General features: G+C 38.5%; 2 protein-coding genes across 9 annotated transcripts in view; one reads left to right on the top strand and one right to left on the bottom strand.

Annotated features, from left to right (window-relative positions):
* Window positions 1-8830, bottom strand: part of MFSD8 (major facilitator superfamily domain containing 8) — a 40205-nt gene extending 31375 nt beyond the window's left edge. For 2 of the 4 annotated variants that reach the window (XM_004017259.6, XM_012097505.5), the window contains exons 1-2: window positions 8744-8830; window positions 584-675 (exon numbers count right to left, since the gene is read on the bottom strand). In XM_004017259.6, coding sequence (XP_004017308.3) covers window positions 584-675; window positions 8744-8808 — 157 coding nt within the window. In that variant the 5' untranslated portion in view covers window positions 8809-8830. Of the gene's footprint in view, window positions 1-583; window positions 676-6985; window positions 7091-8743 lie in introns of those variants that run through there. The other 2 variants (XM_042234349.2, XM_012097504.4) reach the window with 2 other exon arrangements.
* A 244-nt stretch (window positions 8831-9074) lies between these two features.
* Window positions 9075-25869, top strand: part of ABHD18 (abhydrolase domain containing 18) — a 43365-nt gene continuing 26570 nt past the window's right edge. For 2 of the 5 annotated variants that reach the window (XM_060401029.1, XM_060401026.1), the window contains exons 1-4: window positions 9075-9274; window positions 9504-9697; window positions 21562-21670; window positions 22298-22382. In XM_060401029.1, coding sequence (XP_060257012.1) covers window positions 9682-9697; window positions 21562-21670; window positions 22298-22382 — 210 coding nt within the window. In that variant the 5' untranslated portion in view covers window positions 9075-9274; window positions 9504-9681. Of the gene's footprint in view, window positions 9342-9503; window positions 9698-21561; window positions 21671-22297; window positions 22383-25869 lie in introns of those variants that run through there. The other 3 variants (XM_060401027.1, XM_060401028.1, XM_060401030.1) reach the window with 3 other exon arrangements.

Here is a 25869-nt window from a genome sequence, read left to right as displayed (position 1 = left end):
AAATATTAACATCAACTAAATTTTTATGATCTTCTCCTAATGATCTGCCTTTTGTTAGTTTAATTAGCAGGCCCCAGCTGTAAATATCAAGAAAATAAAGGGAAAATCATCCCTCTCCTACAATTTATACAACAGACTGTTAGCCTTAAAAAAGAAGGAAATACTGACACATGCTACAACACAAATGAAACTTAAGGACGTAATACTAAATGAAATAAATCAGTCACAAAATGAAAAATACTGTATGATTCCATTTATGTGAATATCTAGAGTAGTCAAATTCATAGAAACAAAGCAAAATGATGATTAACATCATTGATGTTAATGATGAGGAAAGGGAAATGAGGAAGGGGAAATGAGTCACTGTTTAATTGGTATAGAGTTTCAGTTTTTACAAGACACAAAAGTTCTGGAGACTGGTTACTACCATCTAGATACATTTAACATTCTGACCTTAGAAATGGTTAAGATGGTACATTTGATGTTATATGGGTTTTACCACAATAAAAAAAATTTAATTAAATGACATTCAAATATGGTGTTTTATCTAAATTTTAAAAATTACTTATAATTTAATACTTACCTACACTGCTAAGAAACATAGTAAGATACAGAATCCTAATAGATCTCCATCGGCTCTTATAATGCTCCTCAGTTTCTATAATATCCCATTCTCTAAGTGTAAATAAGAAAAAAAGTAGTATCAAGTTAGCTCATTATATGCAAATCTTTCTGTGGCACAATTTTATTTTCTCTCTCTTGAAGTCATGAAAATTATATGACAGAGGTCTAATTTACCAATAATGGTTTTTACTATATTAACTCATCTATATGTAAGCATTATATCTTTTAATTTCCATGGATTGTATTTATGCATCATTGTGCACAGAAACTAGGGAGACATGAGGTAGCTGAAACAGGCAAAATATTTTGTGAACCAATTATTTTGCTATTGTTGGCATGCTACAAAACTTATGAACAAAAGTGTTGAAATTTGCTAAACTGACAAAATGAATAAAGTATATAAAAATAAATAAACTAGTTACTTCAATCTCCTACAGGTGGGACAAATAACTAGTAACTATTAAAAGATAATAACAGGGGTTTCCTGGTGGCTCAGTGGTAAAGAATTCACCTGCCAATGCAGGAGACGTGGTTTCAATCCTTGGTTCCAGAAGGTCCCACCTTCTGTGGAGCAACTAAGCCCGTGCTCCCTCTAGAGCTCGGGAGCAACAACTCTTGAGCCCAGGAGCCCCAACTACTGAAGCCTGCACGCCCTACAGCCGGTACAAAAGAAGTCACCAAAACGAGAAGCCGGTGCAGGGCAATTAGAGAGTAGACCTCACTCGCTGCAACTAGAGAAAAGCTCAAGCAGCAACGATGACCTAGTACAGCCAAAAATAAATTTTTAATTAAAAAAAATAATAACTGTCACCATGATGACATGCTCTACTTGATGACATCAAATTAACTTTGCTGTAGGAAACTATTTTGGCTGGGTACTTGAAACAAAATTAATATAAGTGACATCAAGAAGGTTTGATGTGACTTAAGACATTCCTAGGCCTGAGACCTCCTGAAACACTTGCCTTTGCTCCAACATGAGTTACCAGACAAGTTCTGTTAGTGGACCAAAGAGAGACCAAGGTCCCTCCAGGCTAGGCTAAGTTTTCATATAAGCCTGTGACCTGGATTAAGGGTAAGTATATTAATCATACAGACTACCTTTGTCAGGTGATACATTAGTGCGTGTACTCCTTACATTTTCACATATACATACAAAAAGAGTTAGCAAATTTACCTTAGTATGAGCATTATGTTCTCAGAGAATTAAGACAAACATAACAGAAAATGACTTTTTACATTCCATATATCAGCAAAATATACACCATTCAATCCCACACACGGAATTCTGGTATATCTTTAAAGTACTGGGTCACTACTATAATTTTAATGAACTCATTTTTATTCTCTGAAGAACAGAAATCTAATTGATAACCATAAATAAAAGTATCACTAAAATAAGCCTAAACATTTTCAAATAATCAATTTACTCAGATCCTATCTAAGTCATAGAACCAAGAGAAGAAAACTATTTGATTCTGAAAAAAATGTAATAAAATTTTTTGAGTAACTTTGACTTGAAAGTCAGTCAAAAGTCTTTCTTCTTTCAATGACAGCTATCAAATATTAAAGGGAAGATAGAAAATCACTATTACGCTCCATGTAACAATGGATAAAAGCAAAGAGCATCAGTGAATCCAAATATAACTGGTTGGAAGGTCACATGGCCTCAAAGTATCACCTGTCTGGCGACTTACTAGTCAGAAAATGGAAAATGAGCCTTTATAATGGAGAGATATACCAGTAACCCCCTTAACCAAGTAGTCAAGCTTGGCATTCCCAACAGTGGGATAGCCTGGCATCCACTACCCCCTGACATACTGGGATGTTCTCAACATAAGACATGGGATATTCTTGCCAGAAATGTTTGACCAGGATCTACTCAGAAGTAGTCCACAAATCCAGAATGTGAGATGTTCCAAAGAAAACAGAAAACTAACCTAGACTTGCCAGAGGACTCAACGTTGGGAAGAATAGAAAAGAAGGTCAGGGGACAGTTTTAGGATGGTAGAGTCTAAAAAGACCTAAAGGATCAAAGTCTGAACATTACTTAGATATGATTTTAAAAATATTAGCTATAAAGTATATTTTTGGAACAAGTGGAAAAATATAAGTACAGTGAATACATTTTGAACTAATAGTGTATTTCCAGCTGTGGTAACAGTGATAAACTACTATGTAAAAGAATGAATATGTTTTGGGGAGATGTAGGCTGAAGACTACAATATTCAGTATAAAGTGACATAATGTTTGCAATTTGGCAAGAGGCGTGTGTGTGTGCGTGTGTGTGTGTGTGTGTGTGTGTGTGTGTAGAAAGAGAAATTTGAACAGTGTGGAAAAGGCTAACAGTGACAGGGTAATTTGATGTTTATTACACTGTATTGTCCATTTTTCTGAATTTAAAATGTTTCAAAACAAATATTTTACTTTTCCTTCTTTTCAATTCAAAAATTAAACTTTGGTGAAGAAACGGATCTTTATTCCTTGCTGGAAATAGTAGGAATATAGGAGAATATAACTGTCCTTCAATCACGTTATCATTTTTACTACATTTTCTTAACCTTCATGATTCAACCAACCCTGTCACATGACTGAGAGTAACTTCCCAAAGGCTTCCTTCTTGTATCATTAATGCAAAAGAAAAAATTCTGCACTTCCAAGGTGACTTAACATTTTGGTTCCTTTCTATTATCATTGCTGTATTCTGGTATTAGTTCTCCACTTGAGACTCTCCTTCAAGTAAAATTGCAGTGCTAAGGGTTTTACCCTGTCCAATATTTTCATTTCAAACTCTACCTCAAACGACAGCATGCTTATCAAAGTTGTGACTTAAACAATGAGGAATATACAACATATTGGAGTAAACTGATAACCAAACTTAGCTAGATAAAATTCAACAGGAATAAGTAAAAGGTACCATATTTAGGTTCAATAGATCAAGATCTAACAGAAGGATTCTGGGTAAGCAGCCATACTTTACTTGCCAAAAAAAAAAAAAGATTGGCTTTCCTGAGGGAAAAAATAAAATCATATCTTTACCAGAGACCATCTGTGAACTCCGGAAGAGCAAAAAAGAACACATACTGAAAAAGGATAAGAGAAAGGAGTGTGTGGTCACGTGTGGTCATGTAACGTTATAGAAATTAAAAGACAGAAATAAACTGAGAATGTTTCATAAAGGATCCTCTACACAGCCATGAGTGCTGCTGCTGCTGCTGCTAAGTCGCTGCAGTCCGTGTCCGACTCTGTGCGACCCCATAGACGGCAGCCCACCAGGCTCCCCCGTCCCTGGGATTCTCTGGGCAAGAACACTGAAGTGGGTTGCCATTTCCTTCTCCAATGCATGAAAGTGAAAAGTGAAGTCGCTTGGTCGTGTCCGACTCTTCACGACCACATGGATTGCAGCCTACCAGGGTGTCTGTTTTACAGAGATTAGGCTGAAGCTGCAAAGAAAAATTTTAAGCACCTCTAAGACGTAAGGATATTCAACTACTGTCTATATAGGCCAAATCTGTCCTACCACCTGTTTCTGTGTGGTCTGTGACCTAAGAATATTTTTTACAGATGAATATTTGTGATTAATTCTATGAGAGAAAACATTAACTTCGAACTCCAATTAAACAAAATGCCACCCTCACAAGAATTCTATTCATCTATTAGACCTGTATTATAAAAAACTGTATTCTTTTACTGTTAAATTTTAGATTTCATTACTGGAAAAATTTTATGGAAGCTTACTTTCTTGTTATCTAAGTATGTATATAATAACTTTGATTTTGCCTCCTGGCCTGCAAAGCCTAAAATATTTACCATACAGGCCTTTACAAGAAAAGTTTACCAACCCCTGCGCTCTTCAACTCTATGGATAGGGTCAATGGGGATCACTAAGGACTCACCAGATCAGTAAATCCAATAGAGTTATTTCAAATCCTGAAAGATGATGCTGTGAAAGTGCTGCACTCAATATGCCAGCATATTTGGAAAACTCAGCAGTGGCCACAGGACTGGAAAAGGTCAGTGTTCATTCCAATCACTAAGGACTCACCAGATCAGTAAATCAGAATCAGCCTTCTTAGTGATGAAAGGTTAGTGGTGAAATAGATTCATGTTTTTGCAATTTATTCAAAGAGAACAGGCCTTACTAATTAGTGTTACATCCGTTCCTTTTACTAGGGAAACTATGTTTTTAAAGACAGTAAACTAATCACGATGGTGTGATCACTCATCTAGAGCCAGACATCCTGGAATGTGAAGTCAAGTGGGCCTTAGAAAGCATCACTATGAACAAAGCTAGTGGAGGTGATGAAATTCCAATAGAGCTACTTCAAATCCTGAAAGATGATGCTGTGAAAGTGCTGCACTCAATATGCCAGCAAATTTGGAAAACTCAGCAGTGGCCACAGGACTGGAAAAGGTCAGTTTTCATTCCAATTCCAAAGAAAGGTAACGCCAAAGAATGCTCGAACTACCGCACAATTGCACTCATCTCACACACTAGTAAAGTAATGCTCAAAATTCTCCAAGCCAGGCTTCAGCAATATGTGAACCGCGAACTTCCTGATGTTCAAGCTGGTTTTAGAAAAGGCAGAGGAACCAGAGATCAAATTGCCAACATTGCTGGATCATGGAAAAAGCAAGAGAGTTCCAGAAAACATCTATTTCTGCTTTATTGACTATGCCAAAGCCTTTGACTGTGTGGATCACAATAAACTGTGGAATATTCTGAAAGAGATGAGAATACCAGACCACCTAACCTGCCTCTTGAGAAATCTGTATGCAGGTCAGGAAGCAACAGTTAGAACTGGACATGGAACAATGGACTGGTTCCAAATAAGAAAAGGAGTACGTCAAGGCTGTATATTGTTATCCTGCTTATTTAACTTCTATGCAGAGTATATCATGAGAAACGCTGGACTAGAAGAAACACAAGCTGGAATCAAGATTGCCGGGAGAAATATCAATAACCTCACATATGCAGATGACACCACCCTTATGGCAGAAAGTGAAGAGGAACTAAAAGCCTCTTGATGAAAGTAAAAGAGGAGAGTGAAAAAGTTGGCTTAAAGCCCAACATTCAGAAAACGAAGATCATGGCATCCGGTCCCATCACTCCATGGGAAATAGATGGAGAAACAGTGGAAACAGTGTCAGACTTTATTTTTTTGGGCTCCAAAATCACTGCAGATGATGATTGCAGCCATGAAATTAAAAGACGCTTACTCCTTGGAAGAAAAGTTATGACCAACCTAGATAATATATTCAAAAGCAGAGACATTACTTTGCCAACTAAGGTCCCTCTAGTCAAGGCTATGGTTTTTCCTGTGGTCATGTATGGATGTGAGAGTTGGACTGTGAAGAAGGCTGAGTGCCAAAGAATTGATGCTTTTGAACTGTGGTGTTGGAGAAGACTCTTGAGAGTCCTTTGGACTGCAAGGAGATCCAACCAGTCCATTCTGAAGGAGATCAACCCTGGGATTTCTTTGGAAGGAATGATGCTAAAGCTGAAACTCCAGTACTTTGGCCACCTCATGTAAAGAGTTGACTCACTGGAGAAGACTTTGATGCTGGGAGGGATTGGGGGCAGGAGGAGAAGGGTTCGACAGAGGATGAGATGGCTGGATGGCATCACTGACTCGATGGACGCAACTCTGAGTGAACTCCAGGAGTTGGTGATGGACAGGGAGGCCTGGCATGCTGCGATTCATGGGGTCGCAAAGAGTCAGACACAACTGAGTGATTGAACTGAACTGAAACTTAGTGAATTATTTTCAAAGTACTCTCTTTTTATTTATAAAAATGCTAAATCTAAATTCAGATGGACAGAACATCTGAATTTAAATGGAACCTAATGAGCATTAGACTGGTTCAAAATAGGGAAAAGAGTACGTCAAGGCTGAATATTGTCACCCTGCTTACTTAACTTACATGCAGAATACATCACATGAAACGTGAAATGCCAGGCTGGATGAAGCACAAGCTGGAATCAAGATTGCCAGAAGAAAAATCAATAATCTCAGATATGAGGATGATACCACCCTTATGGCAGAAAGTAAAGAGTCTCTTGATGAAGGTTAAAGAGGAGAGTGAAAAAGCTGGCTTACAATTCAACATTCAAAAAATGAAGATCATGGCATACAGTCCCACCACTTCACGGCAAACAGATGGGGTAACAATGGAAACAATGACAGAGACTTTTATTTTCTTGGGCTCCCAAATCACTGCAGATGGTGACTGCAGCCATGAAATTAAAAGACACTTGCTTCTTGGAAGAAAAGCTATGACCAACCTAGACAGTTCATTTAAAAAAAGAGAGACATTACTTTGGCAACAAAGGTCCATCTAGTCAAAGCTAACATCGTACCAGTAGTCATGTACAGATGTGAGAGTTGGACCATAAAGGCTGAGCACCAAAGAACTGATGCTTTCAAACTGTGGTGCTGGAGACGACTCTTCAGAATCCCTTGGACTGCAAGGAGATCAAACCAATCAATCCTAAAGAAAACCAATTCTGAACATTCATTGTAAGGACTGATGCTGAAGCTGAAACTCCAATACTTTGGCCACCTGGAGCCAAGAGCCAACTCTTTGGAAAATACATTGATGCTGGGAAAGACTGAAGGCAGGAGGAGAAAGGGACAACAGAGGATGAGATGGTTAGATGGCATCACCGACTCAATGGACATGAGTTTGAATAAGCGCCGGGAAATGGCTACCCAATCCAGTATTCTTGCCTGGAGAATTCCATGGACAGAGGAATCTGACTGGCTACAGTCCATGGGGTCAAAAAGAGTCGGACCCGACTGAGTAACTAACCCTTATTTGGACAAAGTGACAGAATGTACCATAAAACTACATCTAACTATAATTCAAGGATCCTTGAATCTACGTGGAAAACTGCCAAGGACTAGGAAGAAGCAAAAACAATGCTAAGAAACTTAAAAGTAACAAAGTCCATGCACTCAAGTTCATACACTTGATTAGTAGGAGAGATCTTTAGCTTTCATTCAGAGCTTCTGTGTTCTAACTACCCACAATTCTATTAAACTTACATATATGATTTTCAAAGCCACAGCAAACTAGAAATCCCAAAGTAAAGTTAGGGGAAGAGAGGTTTGCTGACACCAACAAAAGCAGAGGTTGCCAACAGGTAACAAAAACGTGAGGACAAACAGTTTGCCAGAAACAGAATAGGCAGGGGGAAAAAAAAAAAAGATGTGAAAAGTATGGCACTGTAGAACAAATCAATATAGAAGCACATAGACACAAATGCTTCATTAAGCCCAGAGAACGTCACTCTATTACACTATACTTCAGAAGTAATACTCATTTTAATAATCTCAAAGAAAAACTAAATAAAATTACATTTCATATATTCTGTTTAGTGGATCGGGGATTCGACAAACACATTTTCCACAGGCTTTCAAACGAAGTGATTTTTTAAAAAGGTTTGGTACTTAAGAGGGGCAAAAAAGCGAAAATTAACACATCTGTAGACAGCTGAAGCTTACCTGTGAACTTATTGGATAACTTACTGTGTTAATGATGTATGTATAAAATAAAATGATACTTAACTTCGTATTCCTAAATGTGAAAATACATATTTGACTGCGTAGTAAGAAACAAACAACTCTGAATCACAGTCCATAAACTAGGGTCCAAATACACCTCATCACCTAAATGCTTAAAAATCAGTTATTACTTATACATTTGGCATAAGACAAAGATGAGCTCATCTTAGGTTTACTTGCAAAAAAGTATCATTATAAGGCCATTAGTCAAGTGACTATTAAGGCCAAGTACCGATTAAAACAGCGTGAAACGTATACAGTGGTCGGTTCTGTAAAGGGCCATTCGGTTGCTGCATCACCAACGGAACGAAAGTGCAAGAGGCAGTTTGCATTTCTCTAACACATTCACCAGAACCCGCAGGCTCAAGGGTGCTCCGCGGCTCGACGCCCTTTCTAGGAAGTGGCAGCGCATCTTCCAATCTCGCGCGACTTGCCGCCGGCTCCAGCTGCTCTGGCACCCCTTATTCTGCCCACTAAGCCTGACGCAGGGAAAGGCGCCAGTTCCAACAGCGCAGGAGAGTGAGGGGAGCCTTCCCCAAACATCCGCTCACCTGCTTCCGGGTGTCCTGTCCCCTAAGAGCGGCTCCTGCTCAGAATCGACCCCTAAACTCGCCATAGTTAGAGCTCCCACAAGCCTTGGGGCCAACTCTCGCGACAACTCCTGCTCTCTCCCTTTCAGGACGTCCTGAAGCTGTCAAAACAGGCCGGCAAGTGCGCGTGCACGCCAGGCGACCAGAGAAGGCGGAGCGACCCCGGGTCAGAGGCGGGGTCACGCAGGCGGCGGGGCGGTGCCGAGCGGATGATGGGGGCTAAGGGCGGAGCTTTAAGTCCACATCCTCCTCTCGGGTCCGAGCCTCTCCGCCTCCAGGGAGGGTTGGGGGCGTGTCCAAACAGCCACCTTGCCGAGAGTTGATCCTCCTCCGTATAGGGCTCTGTCGTCTGCCTCTCGCTTCTCAGTTCCTGGGCGACTGTTGTCACTGCTTTTGGAGCTCAGGAGGACGGCGAGTCCCAGGAGCCTAGGGAGCCGTGGCGGTGGGAGTTTCGGCCAGCTGGACAGCAGGCGTCCGCCAAGCGGCCACTGAGTGAGTAGCTGTTCCAGGCCGCGCTTCCCAAGCCTCTTGAAGCGCTTGCCTACGTGCCAGGAGGCAGGTACTGAGAGCTCAAGGCTTGGCGGGAGACTCGGGGGTCCCGGCCGAAGTGAGGTGGGCTGGCGGGCTGTCCCTCCGCCTGTGGAAGGTGGAAGTGTCTATGCGCCGTGGTTTTCTTTGCTCGGCTAACTGCAAAGGCACCTTATCCGTACTGCTTTATTAGGACCTGGAATGGAGATAAGGTCCAGCTGCTCCTCAGATTCGAACCCTTTGCATCCTGCGTGGACTGGGGGCTTCAGCCTTGCAAGAGGTCACTCAGCAGAGTCTGCTGCTGTAACCTGGGGGTTAGAAAAGACACAGCACCAGTTTGACAATGACCAGCTCTTTTCATCGCAAGGAATATGACAATTTTAAGAAGTATGTTATGGGTTGTTTTTGTTTGTTTCAGTAGATCATGGTGCTATTTCTTTCCTGGCATTTACATGTTAACATCTTACCCCTACAAGCAGGCTTGTAAGCTAATTGGTAGCAGTAGTCAAGTGTGTCACAATTACCTTGGTATTAGCACTAGATACATTCTTATGTGATTTCATCTGATCACAACAGTCCTATGAGATAGGTAAAGCAGACACATTTCTACTTTACAGAGAACTAAGGCCTAGAGAAGTTAATAACTTACCCAGAATCACTCACTGTGAAAGTGGCTGAGTTGGGACCCAGATTCAATTCTTTTGATCCATATTTATGAGCACTTATCCTGTGCCAGGCCCTATACTAGTTAATGTATTGTAATATACCATCACTTCTGATCTTTGTCTTGTTTGTGACCTTGTGTGTATCCTGTTAGACACATTCCACTGGTAAACAACTAAACTTGAAATGTGTTTATTAGTTCAGGATTATCTTCTGAATCCAGACCTGACACTGTGTACTGGATTCAGTCTTGTAGATTTGTTTGTAACAGTTTACAAAAACATATCAGATTTCTATGACTGGTTCCAAGAAAGTACATGGGTAAAATTAGTATTTTTTGTCATGATGTTGTTTTAATATATCTTTGACTTCTTTTTTAATTTCTGGAGTCTGGCACAGTGTATGGCATATATGTATATGGCATATATATATATACATATATATATTTGACAAAGGAATTTTTAGCCAACATTGCACCTAGCAGAATGGTTACTAAATAATATATGTTGAATGAATACTTACTGAATTGCTTCATTTCATCCCTACAACAATCCTCAAAAGTGGAATTGCCTCAAGCATACAAGGAAATTGAAGGTATGGAGATTAAGTAATATGCTTAGGGTCCCACCTCTAATTAGCAATAGAACTAGAATCTCAGAAACACAGGACTCTTGACTATAAAGCCTGTGCTTTTCAGCACCAGTCTTCCTATGAAAAAAATGTAAAGAAGAATCTTTTCCCATATCTCTCAAAATATTTCAAAATAGATTATCAATTTGTATATAAATGAAATAACTTGCTGTTATGTATTAGGCCAGCTGCTATTCCTTTTATAGTTTAAGGTGGCTTACTCAAGGTCACACTGCTAGTGGAGGAACCCAGGTCTTCTGACACGGCTGTTTTCCATTGTTGCCTCCAAGTGATGACTTTAGATGGCAGAAGTACATGGAATGAATACACATACAACTGATGAAATGTAAATAAGCTCTGTGTATTGTACCAATTAAAAAAAAAGAAAAAGAACAAATCATTTCTTAGGAAACATACAACACTCAAATTAAACATTTTTTTTTAATGTTTAAGAACCTAATTATTTCTTTTAAAGCCCGTGGAAAAGTAGAACTAAATTTGAAATTTGATTATTTGCTGAATGTTTCACATAAGCATATGAGACAGTCTGCCTGTTGGATTTCCATAGGTGCCTGCTTAGAATAGGATAGATAGCAGATAGACAGCTAGACTAGATACCCCTCCAACAAGTAAATAAAGTTGTTTTTTTACTCTTCTCCAGTGTAAGATTAAAAGGAATTAAATTTGTGGAGGTAGGGTAGTAAATTTTAATAGAGGATATCAGGTGTATCTTAACTCCAGTATAAACTGCTACTTAAATTTGTGTTGAAAATAAGTTATTTAAAAATGTAAAAATTAAGTCTGCATTTTTGTGGATTAAAGCTCTTGTACATGGTAGTATAATTTCATGTATGCCTTTGAGATATGTGTGTATCAACTATTTGAGAATAAATGTCCAGAAACAATTAGGGTTGCATTTAAATGCTTATGTACAGAGTGATAAGAGATGAAAGTACTAGATGGCATAATAGATGTTGAGTGTGATTTAGCAATGGAGCACATTTCTAAGAAAGACTTTTCATTCCTTGGCACTGTGCTAGAACTTCTATTTTTGTTTCACTTTGTTTTTCTTTTTTGCGTTGGCTATATAAAAGTATAGATGACAATTGTGTCAGTCTGGTTTGATACACACTTCGAAAGTGGGTCCAGTTTCTGCAGAAGCTCACTAATGTCAGTCGAGGGCTTTAAAAAGTATCTGATATGGCTCCAGATGGTCCCTTCTCATGGTAATCGGGAGTTATCTTTACCCTGGGTTTGGATTAAAATATGTTTATGGTGGCATTGGATAGCAGTTAGCCCTGCTTGGAAGAACCTACAAGTTTAGAGCATCCCAGAAAACTTGGTCTTTTATATTGTTCTTAATGATGAAATGGGGTTTAAGATCCTGGAGAAGGAAATGGCAAACCACTCCAGTATTTTTGCCAGAGAACCTTGCTGGCAGGTTACAGCCCACAGGGTTGCAAAGAGTCTGACACCACTTAGCAAATGAGCTTTTAGTGTAACCCCGGAGTCCCAGAGGGCTTCTAGGAAGAACCCACCTGCCTAATGCAGGCGGTATAAGAGACGAGGGTTCGATCCCTGGGTCAGGAAGATCCTCTGGAGGAGGAAATGGCAACCCACTCTGCCGGAGTCCAGCCCCGGTGGATCCAGGGAATTCGAAGCAGAGACAGAGTCGGCATCTGGGAAAGGACTATTTAATTAGAAATATAAAGAGATTAGGAAAAAATAGTGTAGTAGGAAATTTAGAGGAGGAAAGAGGCTGTATTCCTTGGTTTACATAGAAAGCCAATAAAGCCCTGAGACAAGGGACTTGAACCGTCTACGTAGGGCCACAGGCTCCTGCTTGAATAGCGGAGGGTGCCCCACCTTGGGCTCCCTCTCGCGTGGGTCTTAGAAGCCTGGGCAAATAAGTAGACACGGCTAGCCTCTATGCCCCAGATGGGAATCAGCCAGAAAATAGAGTAAGAAAGAAAAGAAAACACGGGGGAACCAGTCTTTCCAGTGACTGGTCCACCCTTTATTGTCTGGGAAAGCTTTTTTATACTTTTGGTTGTACATAGAGATCAATGGATAATACAAAGTTATGCAGCGTCAGCAGCCCTGACTCTTATCGAAACCAGGCTTTCTCTCTGCATACCTAGCTGTATACACAAGTCTTAGGTGATTTACATCATCTTCTGGCCAGAAGGCCTATTAACGTTTTATGGCCCTTTTCTGAAAAGGGTCTGTCAACCAGAAAACTTATTTGCCTTAATAGTGTTGTTCTTTTCCAAAATCTGGTGCCACTCTCAGAAAGCACTAAATAAAGTTACATTCTTACATAGCAAGGACACAACAACTTATAACAAGGAAAAAGGAGTACAGTGACTTATAACAAAGAGAAAATTAATTAACTCAAAAGTCTAGTATTACTAACATCAAAACTACTATATTCCTATTTCTGTATCCCGTTTACATTGGTTAATATCCTCCCAGGTGCCTAAAAGATAAAGGATATGGAGGCCTGGCAGCAAACATTAACTCAACAATGAAACCATTCACCAAACTAATTCTTAGCTCTAAAAGGCTCTATATCTTTAAGGTGTTTTAAGCTTTGTGCCTCTCGCGGTTGAGGGGCTATAAACAAGCACAAGTTGTAAAAGTCTCTAACTGTCAGGCAAGTTAGAGGGCCATCAGAGGGGTTTGAGCTGAGACTCTCCTTTCATATGCAGGAGACCAGTTGGAGCTCTAAGTTAACTTTTTCCAGAGAAAGGTGGTCGGGGATAGCCCCCTGTAATGTCAGAAGAGTATAGTATAGCAGACAGTAAACAGACAGATTTTGGTTTCGGGATAGATGCTCAGGCAGAGGACCCCTTGAGACCTGACTCGCCTTGCCTGTCAGGTCTCTCCGCATGACCTTGTCGTGGGTGGGATCTCCTGTGCTGGCTCCCGGCACCACTCCAATATTCCTGCCTGGAGAATTCCATGGACAGAGGAGTCTGGCGGGCTACAGTCCATGGGATTGCAAAAGAGTTGGACACTTTGGACTTAGCGACTAAACAACAACAATAAATATGTACTTTAAAAATATTTGAAGAGTTCACTTTTCTCACGTTCATTTCCATTCTTTGGGGGCCTCCCTGGTGGCTCAGATGTTAAAGAATCTGCCTGCAATGATAGAGACCCGAGTTAAATCTCTGGGTAGGGAAGATCCCCTGGAGAAGGGAATGTCTACCCACTCCGATGTTCTTACCTGAAGTGAATAAAGGAACCTGACAGGCTGTAGTCCATGGGGTCGCAAAGGGTTGGACACCACTGAGTGACTAACACTTTCACTTTCACTTTTTCCTGTTCTTTGGCAACTTTCTACCTTTTTTTTTTTTGGCCATGCTGTGTGGCATGCATTATCTTAATTCCCTGACCAGGGATGGAACCCATGTCCCCTGCATTGGAATCACGGAGTCTTAACCACTGGACCATCAGGGAAGCTCCTGCAACTTTCTCCTTTTGTGTGTTTGTTTTACCTTGTTTATCTGTTGCCAACTCAGAAGAATATGATGTTGAAAAATGGGTTGTCTCACATACTTCTTTTGTTGCTGTAAAACACGAGTGTTGGGATTTTGTTCTTTTTTACACTAACTTGGAATATGCATATTGCTGTAGATGCTATGGATATAACAGAGGAAGCTATGGACCACCCTCCCCCATTCTTTTCCTGCCACTGTAGAGAAAATAAGTAGTCTAAAATACTTGCAAAAAATTGTGAAGTCCTGTGTTGTAATGACATGCCATTGTTCTCCTACAGTGTGATAAATGTACACAAAAATGCATCAATACTATTTTTTGAACAATTCCAGAAAGATCCAAGGAATAAAATAATTAAAACTATCATTTATCACTCAGTATTGTCTTTTCTTTATGCTAGAGTTGCATATCTTAACATATAGAGTTGGTCTCTTAAGCAACCCCATGGACTGTACAATCCATGGAATTCTCCAGGCCAGAATACTGGAGTGGGTAGACTTGCTCTTCGCCAAGGGATCTTCCCAACCCAGGGATCGAACCCAGGTCTTTGCATTGCAGGCGGATTCTTTACCAGCTTAGCTACAAGGGAAGCCCTTATTTGAAATATGGAACACTAACTCAGAATTGTGATATTTGGTTAAAGAATAAACTGTTCCATTTCTACCCCAGCTGGGTATACTCAACTCAACTCTGATATTAATCACCCACAGATTAACACCACAGGAGTTAGTGCAGTTCCCACCAGTTAAAGGTTCAGTCCTTCAGATGCCATTACTTCCAATGCCAACCACACTTTTAACTGACTTGACTATAGATTTGGGAGTTCCTGTGACCCCTTGGGTTAATAATTTGCTGGAACAACTCAAAAGAACTACTTAAGCCACTATACTATTCTTCCTCTAGCTTCCTAATAAGGGATACAACTTAGTAACACCCCCATGAAGAGACAGTTGAGGCAAGTCATAAGAGGAAGGGTAAAGTTTCCATTTTCTTTTATTCCGGAGTCAGTGTGCATCATTCTCCAACACGTATTCATTAACCAAGAAGCTCTGCCCTGCCTCAGTGTCTGTAGAGTTATCATCGGGGTCTTCATGATTGATTGGATCCTTAGCAATGTGACTCAGTGCATCTCCGGCTCCTTACCTCTCGGAGGTCAGGCTGGCCCATAGTCAGCCCTCTAATCAAATAGTTGGTCTTTCTGGTGTCCAGCCAGAAATTATCCTGAATCTATCTAGGGCCCCACTTTGAGTCACCTCATTAGCATAAAGACACTCCTATCACTCAGGGAGTTCCGAGAGTTTTAGGAGCTCCACCCCAGGAACTGGGATCAAAGACTACACATATTGACATTTACCCTGTAAAGAAAAAAAAAAGCTGGTCAAGCAATTTAAACATATACTTTACATACTTACTTGATTTTAATAATTGCACTAAGTTAAAAAATATACATGATGAGGACAACATTTTAGAAACAGTTTACCTTTTATAATTTGTTTAGTAAGTAAAAAACAAAATGCTATAAAAAAAATACTAAGATGCAATGGTCTTTATTTTGCTTTGAGGGATTTTGTCTGTTTCTCTGGGCAGGTGTTCTTGAGTGAATGGAAATATATAAATGTGATTTAGACAAACTTTCAAGCGCTCACTTACTTATAAACATGTTTATTCAGATCTATACAATTTGTTTGTTTTCCTGTTAGTGGTACAGTGAGAAGATGGTGATTGTCACCTCTGGCATTGAGAGCCATGAGGGTGTCAGCCCAGTCATTTTACTCAAAGGCTGAGATGTACAATTGGTTTCTTCCAGTGTGACAGTCTCTAAGGTAGCCCTCCTGCTTACTTCTTTGGGTAATCCCCTCCCTTTGAGTGGGCAGGACTGTATAAGACTTTATCTTGTCAGCACACTCACTCTCACTGTCCTGTTGGCCTTAAAGAAGTAAACTTTTGTGAACTTCCTATCAAGAGAGCCATGTGGTAGGGAGCTCTGAGTAGTCCCTAGCAGCTGAGGCTGGCCTCTGGCTGAGCAAAATAATGAAGCTGAAATGAATTTTGTTAACAACCTGAGTGAACTTAAAAGCTGTTCTTCTCCCTTCAAGCTTCCAAATGAGAATGCAGCCCAGCCAAAAACCTTGATAAGAGCTACATTGATACCCTGAAGCAGAAACCCAAGCAGCCTGTGTTCTTGGAACTAATCCTCAAGATAGGGGAAGTGAGAAGATAGGGGGTGGGGGCAGAGGGAGGGGAAGGACCAACATGATTCAAAAGATTTGTTTCTCAAATTCTTTTATTTAAAGGTTTTAGTGAAGTCTTCAAATATTTAAATTACACAGTAGTATTTTTTGAAGAGAATAGTAAGAGCCTTGAGTTCTGTTCTAGCGTCAACAGAATTACTTACTAGGGTCAAATGAATTACTTCTGCTTGCTAAGAAAGTTGTTAAGAGGAAAATTGTCAGTTTACTTCCTCTGAAAAATTTTGAAGAGAAACTATCCAATCAACTCAACTCCAGCTTCTACAATGGTTTCATATTTTTATGGTAAAATACACATCACATAAAATTCACCCACATAGCCATTTTTAATTGTATGGTTTGGTGGTATTAGGTGCAACTGTCAACACCATCCATCTGTAGAATTCTCAATGTGCAAAACTGAAACTGTACACCTATCACCCTCCTCCGTTTCCCCTTCCCCTCAGCCCTTGATAACCACCACTCTGCTTTCCATGTATGAATCTGGCAGCTCTAGGTATCTCATAAATGTAGCATCATATAGTGTAACATTTCTTAGAATTTTACTCCTGTTTTAAGGCTGACTGATGCGTCATTGTATGTATATTTCCGGCTTCCCTGGTAGCTCAGCTGGCAACGAATTTGCCTGCAACGCAGGACACCCCCATTTGATTCCTGGGTCAGGAAGATCCCCTAGAGAAGGGATAGGCTACCCACTCCAGTATTTTGGGGGCTTCCCTGCTGGCTCCACGATAAAGAATCTGCCTGCAATGTGGGAAACCTGAATTCAATCCCTGGGTTGGGAAGATCCCCTGGAGGAGAGCATGGCAACCCACTCCAGTATTCTTGACTGGAGAATCCCCGTGGAGAGAGGAGCCTGGCGAGCTACCCTCCATGGGGTCACAAAGAGTTGGACATAACTAAGCAACTAAGCACAGCACATGTATATATAAATACAATGTATACACGACATTTTGCCTTGCTTCCACTTTTTATAGCTACCAAATTCTAAATTTTAAGACAGAATATGGCTAATTAAAATTATTTTAGATAGAATACAAATTTTAGGTCTACCCTCTGACATAATTCTTTACATAAGTAAAGAATCTGCCTGCAATGTGGGAGACCTGGGTTTGATCCCAGAGTCGGGAATATCCCTTGGAGTAGGGAATAGCTACCCACTCCAGTATTCTTGCCTGGAGAATTCCATGGACAGAGGAGCCTGACAGGCTACAGTCCATGGGGTAGCTACAGTCCATACAACTGAGCAACTAACACTTTCAATTTTCTGACATAATGAATACTCTTAAAATCAATATCTGTATTTTATTTATGCCATTTTAGTTTATCTTTGCATTTTTGACAGTGTTGTGATATTCATGACATACCTATGATTTATTTGATTTTCTAGCTCAAGGGTAAGCAAATTATGGCCTATGGGCCAACCTGCCAGTTTTTGTATGGTCTACAAGCTAAGAATAATTTTTGCCGATGTGTTGGTACTCAGTTTGATGATAGGGGTACCAACTATGAACCCTCATTAAGCAAAATCCCAAGTGACCTCCAATAAAATGGAATTTAACATTAAAAAAAATTGAATTTTATATTTACTGCAGTGTTATAGGAAGTTCTCTTGGGTATGGTGCAATGGGTTGGTTTGATTATATAAACCTTTAAGAAAACGTGTGGAATGCATAAAAAACTAATTTTTAAAATTAGTGAAATGGTGAAAGCTTTTTGCTATGAATCTGATAGGTAAAGATTTAAAATCCAAACTCTATAGAAAATTATTATAAATCTTTAAAGTGAACAATCAGTCTCCACTAGATAAATGTTAATAATAGCATGACGTATTTCCTGCTCACTTGAGATCCTATTCTTTGGACCCTTATTTCAGCAAGTCACACTTTTTCACATCTTCCCTTTTGTGTTTGCATATCTTCTATCTGCCTGACTGATCTCCCTGAAGACTCAGTTAAAACTTTGATTTTTCTTTATAACCTTTCCTTTGCTTTTGTAACCGCTTTTAACTATAATCATCCATATAAAATATAGGTTGTTCATTTTATGAAAATAAATCAATTATACTTAGAATTTCTACTTCAGTTTATTTTAATAGTTACAGAAACAGCAACAACAAATTGTAGTGTACTCCTAATTGCTTGGGAAAGTCTCCAAGCTTTGCCTTTCTACACCATCTCTGCACCCTCTGCAAATGTTCAAATGATGTTGTCTTTCATCATAGCTCTTTGCTAGTACATCACATCTGGTTATTCATACTTCACAGGACAATTCTTATCGTATGCAGACTTTGGCTTCCCTAGGCAACAGCAAAAGATTTTTCAGCAAACTATGTATTAATGTCAGAATACCACATAGCTGTAAAAACATGTAGAAATGGGTAATTGAGGAAAGCTTGAAAATAGTATATAATTTCATTCAGTTCAGTTCAGTCATGTCTGACTCTTTGCAACCCCATGAATCCCAGCACGCCAGGCCTCCCTGTCCATCACCAACTCTTGGAGTCCACCCAAACCCATGTCCATCGAGTTGGTGATGCCATCCAGCCATCTCATCCTCTGTCGTCCCCTTCTCCTCCTGCCCCCAATCCCTGCCAGCATCAAGGTCTTTTCCAATGAGTCAACTCTTTGCATGAGGTGGCCAAAGTATTGGAGTTTCAGCTTCAACATCAGTCCTTCCAATGAACACCAGGACTGATCTCCTTTAGGATGGACTGGTTGGACCTCCTTGCAGTCTAAGGGACTCTCAAGAGTCTTCTCTAACACCACAGTTCAAAAGCATCAATTCTTCGGCACTCAGCTTTCTTTACAGTCCAACTCTCACATCTATACATGACTACTGGGAAAACCATAGCCTTGACTAGATGGACCTTTGTTGGCAAAGTAATGTCTCTGCTTTTTAATATGCTATCTAGGTTGGCCATAACTTTCCTTCCAAGGAGTAAGCGTCTTTTAATTTCATGGCTGCAGTCACCATCTGCAGTGATTTTGGAGCCCAAAATAATAGAAAGTCTGACACTGTTTCCACTGTTACCCCATCTATTTGCCATGAAGTGATGGGACCAGATGCCATGATCTTTGTTTTCTGAATGTTGAGTTTTAAGCCAACTTTTTCGCTCTCCACTTTCACTCTCATCAAGAGGCTTTTTAGTTCCTCTTCACTTTCTGCCATATGGGTGGTGTCATCTGCATATCTGAAGTTATTGATATTTCTCCCGGCAATCTTGATTCCAGCTTGTGTTTCTTCCAGCCCAGCGTTTCTCATGATATACTCTGCATATAAGTTAAGTAAACAGGGTGACAATATACAGCCTTGACGTACTCCTTTTCCTATTTGGAACCAATCTGTTGTTCCATGTCCAGTTCTACAAATCTTTAAAAATTGTTCAGTCAGGAAATGTTATTTAAGAGGTTGGTGCATTAAAGTAAGGAAATTCTTAGTTTTTTTTGTCCTACAAGATTCAGCTGAAACTAAAGTTGTTAAGTTTAAGTAATAACACACAAAGGCTTTAGCCACTGCCGCAAAAACTGGTAACAGGAGTTCCCCTCTCTGATTAACAATGCAAATCAGTGGAGTAGAAAAATTATTAACAGATAATGTCAACATTATTGACATTTCACCCTTGTTAACATTAAATTTTGACTTTATTTAAAATATTGACTATACTTTTGTAAAGTGTTAAAAGAAAGCCGAAAATGTGTTTTATCATCATCTGTAGGTATTCTAGGAAACTTATGTCATTCAGTTCTGGATTAACTTTCAAAGTGACTATTGAAAATTCTTAGAATGTTTTAGGAAATGTTTAAAAAAATTTTTTTCAGAGGAAGTGGCAAATAAATGAGTACGTAAGGATTCTTCAAATTGATATTTGCTTTCATCCTCTTCTTTAAATGAAATTGATTTTCTTCCTATAAACTATCATAAATTATAGAAGTCCTATATGATTGGTATTTGACAGATTTCCTCCTTCAATACATTGATATACTAACATGGCTATAATAATATGATAATATCTTATTACAATAATGGTGATAGAAGTTTTATATGGAATTCTAGTGAAATTTCTTCACAGTAATAAATATTTTTGCTGGTCCAGTCATAAAAATAATAAAGTGCTAGTCCAGTTGATGGTGGATTAGACTGTACACTTAATGCAAAGAAGAGCATTAAAATGAACTTGTTTGTTACAAATCAAAGAGTAAAAATATAAGACATAAATGGTGGTTCCCCCAACATTCAAAGTAATAAATAAGTACTTATGAAACCTCATTTTTCTAAGTAGAATAAACCTTGAACCTGAATCAGGTTTTGTCTGCAAGTCAAAACTGCACCATTCGATTTGAAAAGACTGAGGCAGATATTTTTTAAAAAGCTTCAGAACTGTTTGGGAAAGACAGATAAGTGGTACAGAAGCAGTCACATTGATTAATTATTACTTTCCATGCACTGTAGTGCATAGAAGAGTAGTTAGGTCTTTAGTCATGCGTTAGTCTTAGGTCTGTTCCCCACTGTTGTGTGACCGTAATCACCTATCCTCTCCTTGTCTTGGGGTTCTATATCCTTTCTTCATTAAAATGTTGGAAAGTTTAAAAAAGAACTTATATGTGTGTGTGTTTAGTTTTTAAATGGTGACCAGCAGATAAAACAGTATTACATATTAGCCACTCCTATTGTTATCAACAGATATTGAGTATTTACTGTCAGTCACTGTGCTGAGTGAGAATGGGAAGGTGCTGCCTTAGAGAATTCAGTTTACTGATGCTCAGGGCTCCACTTCATCTTCTCTACTTTTGTCCTAGTACTTTTCCTGTCTCTTGTATCTTATTCCCAAGAGAATAAATTCAAGGTTCCAGTTTAATCTCACTATTTCATTTCCCCCCAGTCTTATTGGTATATAATGTCATATTAAAGTATACAACACAGTGACTTGATATATGTATATATTGTGATGCATTTACCGCAAGTTTAGATAGCATCCATCAGTCTGTAACCAGAGTTACAATTTTTTTTTTTTCTATAAGATAAGTAAGTCACAGGGATGTGACAGCATAGTAACTATTGTTAACAATACTGTGTTGTATATTGGAAAGTTGCTAAGAGTAGATCAATCTTAAATTTGTACCCAATATGTAAAGAGAGAATTATAAAATTGACCTGCTGAATAAAATAAAATATTTCAAGGTCATTTAAATGTTTGTTTTATAGATGTTTGTTTGCTACTGATGGGTGTGAGCAAGTTAGATATTCTATACCGGAGACTACTCCTTACAAAACTTTTTATCAGAGGATGGGGAAGGCCAGAGGATCTCAAAAGGTAAGCAGTGTTCTCTGCATGCTTGCCAAGTTTGTTGTTTTGGGAAACATTTAAAATTTCATTTCAGTTTTTAAAAAAGCCTTTTTCTATAAATATAAAGTGACTGATAAATTAAGCATTAGCTATTAAATAAGAAAAGAAATTGTTTTCTCTCCTTTATCTAATTATTGCTGTTAAGTTTTAACTCACATAATCATAAATTGAACTGTTTTTAAAGTAATTCAGACTTAAAGGGCTCTCAGACATAGATTTTTAACTTTGATAATTATTGCTTAGAATTTTCAAGGACTGAACTTTCTTGAATAACTTGGAATTTGTGATGACTATAAAACTGTGATATACTATATAGCTCATGAAAACATTTGGATTTGTGAAAATTAATTCAGGATTTGCACCTTCAATTTTGAGGCTTTCATATGTTAATTACTTTCAAAACAACGATATTTCTCATGTTTTTTCTGAAACAAAATTTCAGTCTTGACAAAAAACAAACCCTATTTTTTTGTTTCATTATTAAAATTAAATTTTGATACAGTTCGTAAACTGGACTTGCTAATTTTTACTTTTCATCAGTCTCAATATAATGGAAATAATGAATTTTTTCCTTTTTCTCCCTTCCCATAATAGACTCTTTGAATTCAGGAAGATTATTGGAAATCGAGAAAGATGTCAGAATCTGGTTTCAAGTGATTATCCAGTGTACATCGATAAGGTATTAAAATGAAAGAAATGCAGTTATAGAAATTCAAGTTTTATGTAACTGTGTGGCAAGAGTGGGCTGAATGTTGGAGTATAATAACGGTGAATTCAAAAACATGAGTACAATATAGATTTTTTTTCATTTAATATTTTTTAATGTTATTATTGTATATTTTCTAATTGAATGCTTTTAATAACTATCTGCATGTTTATATAGGAGTATATTTTTAACACTTAGAGAAATACAAGAAAATATTTAGGGCTGTGTCTTTTCGAACCTCATCTTTTATCTTTAGGCTCAAGAAAGTTAAAGTAAATTATTCAACATTTCAGAAGAATTACAAATAAAACAGGGAAGCACTCTAGTTAGAGAATCAGCACATGAAAAGTTGTTAGCAAAACAATTGTTATGTAACATCAGGGAATTCTTATGGGATACAGTTAATTGATGAGAGAAGGGTAGAAAGTAAATGCTATAAAATTAGAGAATATGAGAAAATGTTTTTGAAATAGTTTTGTTTTTAAGCAACCATTTTTTTTTCGTAAAATATTTCTAGATTTATGTACTTGGATATTTAATGTTGTTGAGGAGGAGCTACAAATGGTTAAACTTCACATCCCTCACTGCCATCAACCAAAATAACTCCACTTTCATCTCTTTCGTATATTGGATAAAAGACTTTCACTGCTAAACACAGGATCTTGTAAATTGGAAATCCCTCCTCTATACCATATAGCGTTCCTTGTATCTTCTGGATTTAGAACATTTCTCCCTCAAACTTGGCTAAATATTTCCATTTTCTCTATTTTCTTCTACTAAAGACTCATAGGCTTAAACAAATTTAAAACATACTACATAAAGATCAGAACTCTAACTCCGGCCACTTTTTACCCCCTATTTCCATTTTCCTCCCTGGGAGGAATTACTGTTAGGATTTTCGAATGCTTTCTTGCAGATATCCTTCCTCTCCCCCTTACCTTATCTCACTCTCACTCTCAGTTTTCAAACCTTGAGAAATAATTCAAATACAGAAAAATCACCCTTTTAAAATGTACAATTCAGTGTAGTTTTTTATTATATTCCAAGATGTGCAACTATCCCTGTCTAATTCCAGAACAGTTTATTGCCCCCAGAAGAAGCCCTATACCCGTTAGTTGTCACCTGCCACTTCCCTAGCCTCTCACCTGCTGGTAATCACTCATTTGTTGTCTCTGTGGATTCACCTGTTCTGGACATTTCTTATAAATGGAATCATCCAACATGTGGCATTTTGTTTCTGGCTTAATTCACTTAGCAGATTTTAAGATTCACCCATGTTGTACCAGGTACCAGTGCTTCATTCTTTTTTATGGCTAAATATTCCAGTGTAAGTATGTACATTTTGTTTATTCATTTATTGATGAGCATTTTAGTTGTTTCTATTTTTTAACTATTATGAATAATAATTCCATGAATATTCATGTACTCGTGTTTTTGGAGTAGAAGGTAATGGCACTCCACTCTAGTACTCTTGGCTGGAAAATCCCACGGATGGAGGAGCCTGGTAGGCTGCAGTCCATGAGGTCACTAAGAATTGGACACAACTGAGCGACTTCACTTTCACTTTTCACTTTCATGCATTGGAGAAGGAAATGGTAACCCACTCCAATGTTCTTGCCTGGAGAACCCCAGGGACGGGGGAGCCTGGTGGGCTGCTGTCTATGGGGTCGCACAGAGTCGGACACAACTGAAGCGACTTAGCAGCAGCAGCAGTGTTTTGTGGATATACATTTTCAGTTCTCTTGGGTATATACCTAGGAATGAAATTGCTCAGTCACATGGTAATTCTGTGCTTAAGTTATTAACAAATTGTCAACTGTTTTCCAAAGTGTACCACTTTAAAACTTTGCCACATGCAGTGTATAATGCTTTCAGTTTCTCCACATCCTTACTAATATTTCTACTTGCCCTTGCCTTCCTAATGGGTGTGAAGTATATTTTATTGTGATTTGGATATGTCTTTCCCTAATGACTATGATGTTGAGCATCTTTTCATATTCTTATTGGTCATTTTCATTTGAGAAATATCTGTGAAACCCTTGCCCATTTTTAATTAGGTTATTTGTCTTTTTAGTGTTGAGTTGTAGCTTGCTTAACTTTTAAATCTATATTCTGTATAGCTCTGAGAGTGGTTTTTTTTTCCTTATCAAATTGCCATTTACCCCAACACTATTTGTTGAATTATTATTCCCTTTCACATTAGGTTGTGCTGCCTCCTTTTTCAAATAATTAATTCTTCTAAAATAGATAAAAGAAAAGTTTAAAACTGTAAGAGGCACAAAGATGACTAAATGTAAAGATTTCTTGGATCAAAATTTCATATTATATACATTGTCTCCTTACCATTTTTTTTTTTTTAGAGAAAATGCAATGTAATTCCAATTAAAATATTCAGTTTAGTACTAAGGTCCATAAAAGGATCCTTAAATTATTTTGAGAAGGGCTCAAGTATATATTTGGGAAGTATAGTCAGATCAGGAATACCTGAAAAGGGAGAGTGGTAAGTAAAAACTAGTTCAGTCATATATCAATGGGTATTGTAAGGCACAGCATACTCAACACAGCCTAATACTGGTATGGAAATAAAATATATGCTAATAAGACCCAATATATGATTGGAAATAATTTGTCAAAATTTATGGAAGCTTACTTAATGCCCATCTCATCCTCTCTCGTCCCCTTCTCCTCCTGCATTCAATCTTTCCCTGCTTCATGGTCTTTTCCAATGAGTCAGTCCTTCATATCAGGTGCCCAAAGTATTGGAATTTCAGCTTCAGCATCAGTCCTTCCAATGAATATTCAGAACTGATTTCCTTTAGGATGGACTGGTTGGATCTCCTTGCTGTCCAAGGGAGTCTCAAGAATCTCTCTCCAACACCATAGTTCAAAAGCATCAATTCATTGGTGCTCAGCTTTCTTTATAAGCCAACTCTCACATCCATACATGACAACTGGAAAAACCATAGCTTTGACTAGACGGACCTTTGTTAGCAAAGTAATGTCTCTGCTTTTTAATATGCTCTCTAGGTTGGTCATAACTCTCCTTCCAGGGAATAAGCATCTTTTAATTTCATGGCTGCAGTCACCATCTGCAGTGATTTTGGAGTCCAGAAAAATAAAGTCTCTCACTGCTTCCATTGTTTCCCCATCTATTTGCCATGAAGTGAAGGGACCAGATGCCATGATCTTCGTTTTCTAAATATTGAGTTTTAAGCCAACTTTTTCACTCTCCTCTTTCACTTTCATCAAGAGGCTCTTTAGTTCTTCTTCACTTTCTGCTATAAGGGTGGTATCATCTGCATATCTGAGGTTATTGATATTTCTCCCGGCAATCTTGATTCCAGCTTGTGCTTCATCCTGCCCAGCATTTCTCATGATGTACTCTGCATATAAGTTAAATAAGCAGGATGACAATATACAGCCTTGATATACTCCTTTCCCGATTTGGAACCAGTCTGTT

Source organism: Ovis aries, chromosome 17, assembly GCF_016772045.2.
Source record: "Ovis aries strain OAR_USU_Benz2616 breed Rambouillet chromosome 17, ARS-UI_Ramb_v3.0, whole genome shotgun sequence".
NCBI lineage: Eukaryota > Metazoa > Chordata > Mammalia > Artiodactyla > Bovidae > Ovis > Ovis aries.
This window is presented reverse-complemented; position numbering and strand designations above follow the sequence as displayed.